Genomic DNA, 6,526 nt, shown 5'->3' with positions numbered 1-6,526 from the left:
TCACCAAATGTTTATATTAGCGTAATCTATTTACGATTAAATTTTCCAAATATTTAGACCTTTTTTAAACTATTTATAGACAGTTGAAATTTTTGATTTTTCTAAGTTTTTTTTTTTTTGAAATGACTATAACAAAAAATTGGTCATCCAAAAAATCTTTAAAATTTAATACAAGGTTTATTATAAGTTATAATTATCGTAGTAAAAAAAATAAAAAATAAGTCACAATATTTGTGTATAAGCATTTAAAGTTACAATATTTACAAAATATGTCAAAATCGCGAAAATTTGCAAGGAATTTTAAAGTTGAAAATTCATAAAATGTTTGTAATTTATATCTATGGTTATAAAACCCAACACAAGGTTCTCCATAATTTTTTCTTCAAATAACTGTAAAAAAAAACTCCAGCATCAATATAGAAAACATTTTATGAGCGTATGAAATTATTTTTTTACGAAATCGAGTAAAATTATGATATATTACAATTTAAATATAGGTAATAATATAATCTATCCTAGGTACTAATTATCCTAGACTGACAAATCATCTCCGTTCAGAATCGTTTTTCGTATACAATGATACCTGTCATTGCATTCAAATTTAACACATCCATTAGCGATATCCACATGTCCTTTTTTTTTTTTAACTGTTTTAAAAGATATAATCAACAAAATAGCTACCTTGAACATTTAAAAAACTTAATTGCATAAAAAATGTTTTCGATTATTTTTGAATTTTTAAAAAAATTCAAATCCAATGCCATTCAATCAGGATTTTCATACTTATTAGTGATTAGGTACCTATTATTTGAATATGTTGGCCTAATTATTCTATAAGTAAATGAAGAAGTGGTTTAGGGTTTTCTCAAAAATCTCAAATCCTCCAAAGTTAAATAGGTAGGTAAGTGCTTTACTTATTATTTATGTTAGAAACTCAGAACTTAAGAAAATAAAGACAATGATTTATATAATTTCATTAAAATCGTCTTGTAGAACAAAAACTGTTGAATCTCGTCCATTATCACTTAATACTTATATTATGTTATCTTTAATTATTCCCCAATTCCCCATAGACATATTATACGTTTATGTTATTCCCCTCCCCTTTGGCCTTTATTAAATCACTATAAATCACGATTAAAGATATATCTAGGGCCATTTTTGTTCTAGTTGTGTTATCAGTATATCTCTTAATCGTGCTATAAACCCCGGTTAAACAATCACGTTAGTGATAACTGATAAGTATTAAGTGATAAGATAAAGGACCTCGTCTCGAAAGTCAAATTGTTTTTTTTTTTAGTCGTTACTCGTCTTATTGTTTTAACTTTCAGCATTTACACTGTTTACCGTTTAGTATTTACAGTAATACAGTGATAATACAGTGTTTATAACTATAATCCATTTCATCTTAGTCCGTGGTTGCCGGTTGGAATTAGTTTATATTTAGTAATACTAATTACAAATTAGTATATTTTAATATTGTTGAAAACGAGTCGTAGTGTGTAGGTATTTACTTGATAAGTTTTATTCGATTAAATAGTGGTAGAAATTGTAATAATTATTGATTTCAGCTATAGCCTCATATATAATGACTTATAAATGTATTCAATTTTAGTCCTTAAAATAAATTATGTTTACTTCGGTGACTGGACTGGCTCTTTGGTTCAAAGAGATGATTTAACATTCTCAACTGATTAACAATCAATCGGATCATGGCCAAACATCCATGTCCATATGAAAATTGCACTTCTACGTTTAGTCGTCCATACCGTTTACGAATTCATATTCAACGACACCAGGGCATCAAAGAATTCCAATGCACTCAATGTGATCGCGGTTACCATAGACGGCAGCACTTGCAGAGACACGTGATCGAGGCTCATCAAAATCATCCAAGAATAGAACAACCGCTGTTTTGTGATCATTGTGATCGACGGTTCAACACAGCATGGGGCCTCCGCAGACATCAGGTCAAAATAAAAGAGCCAAAAGTACGCGATAGGCAGCATCGCTGTGAGACTTGTGGTCGACGGTTTTACAACATTGATGATCTCAAACTCCATTCTCTTAAACATGAACGTTTCAAATGTAACATACCATCATGCGTACTCTCTGAACACAAATTTAGTTGGTCGTTTTACCAACAACACATGGCCACTTACCACTCCGAACCTTTTGTGTGTCATCATTGTAACGAACAGTTTTTAATAAAGTCTCAAATAAAGCAACATGTTAAAATACACATGCCCAGTTTTACTTGTACTCAGTTGGGATGTGGTAAAACATTTGCTGAGTTTAGATACATGGACAATCATGTTCGATTGATTCACAGAGAGAGAACGTATAAATGCAGTGTAATTGGATGTGATTGGGAATTTAAGTCCAAAAGTTGTTTAAAAAAACATATTATTAAAGTCCATCAACAAAATGGAAGAATCATTTCAATGGCTAATAGACATAGAAAAAAAGAACCAACATTTTTAATGGCTAATAAGTTGGCTGGGTTAGCTTTAAAAATCAATTAAAATATGTTAAATTTGATTTATTTACATGTATTAATTATGTACTTATATTAAGTTATTACAAATTAAAAAAGTTTTGATAAAAATTCTGTCCTTGATTCAATATCTGGTACACTATTTTTGTTTTGTAAAAATTCTTCTTCTGGCAACCTTTGCCGAACATTAATATTGATATTTGATTGTTGATACATCTTGTTCTTTTCACTTCGAACAATATTGGAGGAAAAGTGATTAGCTTCCCTTTTTACTTGTGATACTTCAGCTCGTAGACGATGTTTGCGTACAGCTTTTTCATAAGCTAAACGTTCATTTAGATGAACCCATTTGAATCTGAAAGTTATCATCATAAATATAATATAGATCAATGAAATATAGTGAATGAATTTTTGATAAAAACAAAACATGGATTATATTATATTATATTTTATTTACATGAAGTTTATAAATAACCATCATTTTACCTAGGCAAGTATTTTAAATTCCACACGCTGTCAAAATATTTACTGCGCTTTCGGGTATCTATTCGCTTGCCATTTAGTAGTTCCGCGGCCTGTTTGGCGACCTTTTTCCGTTCGAATTCTACCCAACCCTCCGTGAAATGTTTGGCTGGTCTCTTTTTCAGGTTCGCTGAAACAATATACAAAGTTGATAAAAATGCATTATTAATAATAATAATAGTAATGTATTACGATTGGCAGCTGGCTGTAGAAACACTCTGCCTATTTCACCGTATTGGCCCAACAGCTCGCGTAATTTCGTAACGTTCATGTACTTCGGTATTGACGACAAGTATACAATTCCTTTTTTCCGAGTTTTCGTAGCTGAGTCAACGGACAGTAACGATTCAGAATCGCAGTCGCTCATTGTTCGAAGAAACAAAATGTAATGGCCGACAAGACAAATTTGAATTTTCGATTACAAACAGTAAAATTAAAAAATATTTTTATTATTATTTCACATAATCACATCGCACGTGATAAATCTGATACGGTATAATCTCTTAGTCATAAAATGATACGGATAAATACAGGTAATATGGAATTCTGCCTATGCATGGATAATGAAAATTAATACCAAAGAGTATTTAAGTAATTTACTTAATTTTTTGTACCTAGATGGCATTGTCGTATACGGTTTAAAAATATTCAATTTTGTATTTTTATACGATTAGGACGAGTGGTATAAAACTTAATTGAGAATTTAAATTTTAGAATAATTTCTAAATGACGTGTTTCTGATTAAAAGTAATGCCGTACTATTCTATCGAGAAAAACTATGGCAACTTTTATATGAAACGAGTTTTCGACAAAATTGATTTTGTTATTTGTTGTAATTCCAAAGTGAATTACTGCAGTTTTGAATTTTTCACCAAATATATTCGACTAAATAGTATCTACTAGACTTGATAAATATTTAACTTTACTCCCATGTATACGTAATTTGCATTTCTGTAAATCAATGTGAATTTTAAACTTTTTAATGTTATTAAAGCATCAGTGCGCCGTACATGTAACATATTTCATACATACAATATTTCACCTATGCGTTCACATTGTCCGCGATCCTAAGCAGTTGGATAACTACTTGGGATGTTTAGTTACGCGTAATGTAATTTTTTTTTAAATATGACTTGGGAGGAGGGCAGACCACTAGATGAAATAAAACAGAAAAGAATATTTTATACCACCCAATGACAATGAAATAAAAAATTTTCTACCGTTGAATATCAAGTTATTAATTGTGTCAATTATTATACGCTATAAATTTTATAACAATAGTATTATTTAAGTACAGATCAACATAAAATGTAAACTTGCAATTATAATTGTTTATCATAACTAGATTTAAGTTAACATATTATTATAATAGACGATTAAAATTACATTTTTCGTTAAAAATTTTATAAAACATTTAAACGCCACTTGATTCATTTGTCGAACTTGATTCAGTTGTCGAACTTGATTCATCTAGCGTGTTCAACATTATCGTTACAACTTGAATATCGTTTGTACTAATTTTCCTTAAACAGAATAAACTAACCAGTGGCATAATATATTCTGAAAAATAAATTGGAATTATATTTAATGACTATCGAATATATGATAATTTGTACTGTAGTCTGTGACGATTTATACATATGTGTGTATGTGTGTATGTTGTGCGAAAACAAGTGCCGTTTACAGGTAAACGGCTGATTTCGTTGTGTTCAAGCGAGTCGTCGATTTTCAGGTAAAAAATTTTGAATTGCGCAAACGAGTTGCAGCAACATTTAATCTATTTATGTTTTAAAAATGCTTCTACTTTAAATTCGTAATCTAAAAGACTAAAAATATAGAATGTCTAACACACAAATCCACGGACTTGTGTACTAATTTTATTTTCACATCTTCTTTTTCACTAAAAATGATGAAGTAGTTTCCTATTTTACATAAAAGTATAAAACGATGAATTATATTCGGTCAATGTTTCTCATTCCATATTATGGGAAGCACTGTCTCACAATATTAGCTTAATAAAGCTATTTACCAAAATCAAAGGAATACTGAGAAGATGCAGCTTTTATTAGTCTCTAAAAATGTATGATGTTTATAAAAATAAAATTAAAAATCATGGAATTTAGAAATTTGTGTTTCCATAAATAAATTCAAATAATAATTGTATAGTATAAATCCAAACTGATGTATATATTAAATAAAATATTATTCTTTATTCATTTATAAGGTTTTCCTAAGAGTCAGGAAGTAAAAGATTTTCAATAAAAATAAATAAATTAATCTGAACAATATAATATAATAGATGATATTTAAGTCAATATGAGTTTATTAAATCATGATACATAGAATTGCGTGTTTAATAGATAAATCACTATAAAATAAACAACCGTATAAAAATAAATTACATAAAATAAACTATATTTTACCATATATATTTTAGAGTATATCTTCACAAACACACATTTTTAAATGATTTAATAATTATTTTAATGTTCAAAAACATTATATTATATTTTTAGATAGTAATACAAGCGGTCTTTGCACAGTGATCAATGGGTTATGTTAAATGCTTAGACGAAAATAAGAAAGTACTTCATTCTATTTAATATAATTAAATCGAAGTGATGACATTGGTAAAACGAAGTAAGTATTTAAAGTTAAAATAAGTAAAGGACCTGACCCTTTGGATTCGATAATTTGGATCCAACTCACGAGATTTTACGATTATCTGTTGTAACCCCATCACTTAAACTGTAAAAATTTTAAGCGTATTCTCACTGCATTGCATTTTTTTTCAGTAAGATTATACACAATTTTTTTTACTTAGTCCCACATCCAATCACCACTGATAGTATTCTAGTTCCAGTCATAGAGAAGGCGGGCAAACTAACCCAATTATAATTTTTTAAATAAATAATTAAGTATTTAGAAATAAATTTAGTAATAAAAAAATGTATTGTTTAAGTATTCAAACCTATATTTACACCAAAATTGTATTAATACAATTATTCACGCTCTAATTTATGTTTAATATTAACACAATTTAAGTATTTTTGTTAAAGTTTATATGTTTGTCAGTAATACATACCACCATTATTGATGGTTAATTGGTACATTTCTCCAAGCTCTAAAAAAAAAAAAAGAAAAATTGTATATTTAATTAATTGTATAATATCCATCGAAATTATATATAATTAACATATTAAGAATACATAGTAGTATTTTCATATTAATTGATGCAGTTATGATTTTGAAAAAAATAGATGTATGTTAAGAAATTATTTTATAGGTAAAATATATATAATTAAAATGTAATTATAATATCAAAAGCTTGAGGATTCAATACAATAAGATTATTTATACTTTTAGTTATAAAGCTGTTTCTCATATTTCACACCTATTCAATGTGTATAATATTTAATTTACGAAGTATATTAGTTATTTAAAAATAGTGTTTTAACAGTTATTATACTTATGATAATCATAGAATAATATAAAAATCTACAACTA

General features: G+C 27.9%; 2 protein-coding genes across 4 annotated transcripts; one reads left to right on the top strand and one right to left on the bottom strand.

The window, feature by feature from the left end:
- The first annotated feature begins 1,284 nt into the window (after window positions 1-1,284).
- Window positions 1,285-2,556, top strand: LOC113560977 (zinc finger protein 555-like). 3 transcript variants are annotated; one of them, XM_026967131.1, is made up of 2 exons: window positions 1,285-1,502; window positions 1,616-2,556. In XM_026967131.1, exon 2 carries the CDS (start codon window positions 1,713-1,715, stop codon window positions 2,523-2,525), a length of 813 nt encoding a protein of 270 aa, XP_026822932.1. In that variant the 5' UTR covers window positions 1,285-1,502; window positions 1,616-1,712; the 3' UTR covers window positions 2,526-2,556. The 3 variants fall into 3 exon arrangements, with proteins under 3 accessions (XP_026822932.1, XP_026822931.1, XP_026822933.1); XM_026967130.1 differs by having other exon boundaries at window positions 1,572-2,556; XM_026967132.1 differs by having other exon boundaries at window positions 1,285-1,506.
- LOC113560978 (pre-rRNA-processing protein esf2-like) lies at window positions 2,528-3,489 on the bottom strand. The gene is made up of 3 exons (XM_026967133.1): window positions 3,212-3,489; window positions 2,984-3,149; window positions 2,528-2,852 (listed from the first exon to the last, which is right to left on the bottom strand). Exons 1-3 carry the CDS (start codon window positions 3,384-3,386, stop codon window positions 2,588-2,590), a joined length of 606 nt encoding a protein of 201 aa, XP_026822934.1. The 5' UTR covers window positions 3,387-3,489; the 3' UTR covers window positions 2,528-2,587.
- Between the last annotated feature and the right edge of the window lie 3,037 nt (window positions 3,490-6,526).

Source organism: Rhopalosiphum maidis, chromosome 4 (assembly GCF_003676215.2).
Source record: "Rhopalosiphum maidis isolate BTI-1 chromosome 4, ASM367621v3, whole genome shotgun sequence".
Lineage (NCBI taxonomy): Eukaryota > Metazoa > Arthropoda > Insecta > Hemiptera > Aphididae > Rhopalosiphum > Rhopalosiphum maidis.
This window is presented reverse-complemented; position numbering and strand designations above follow the sequence as displayed.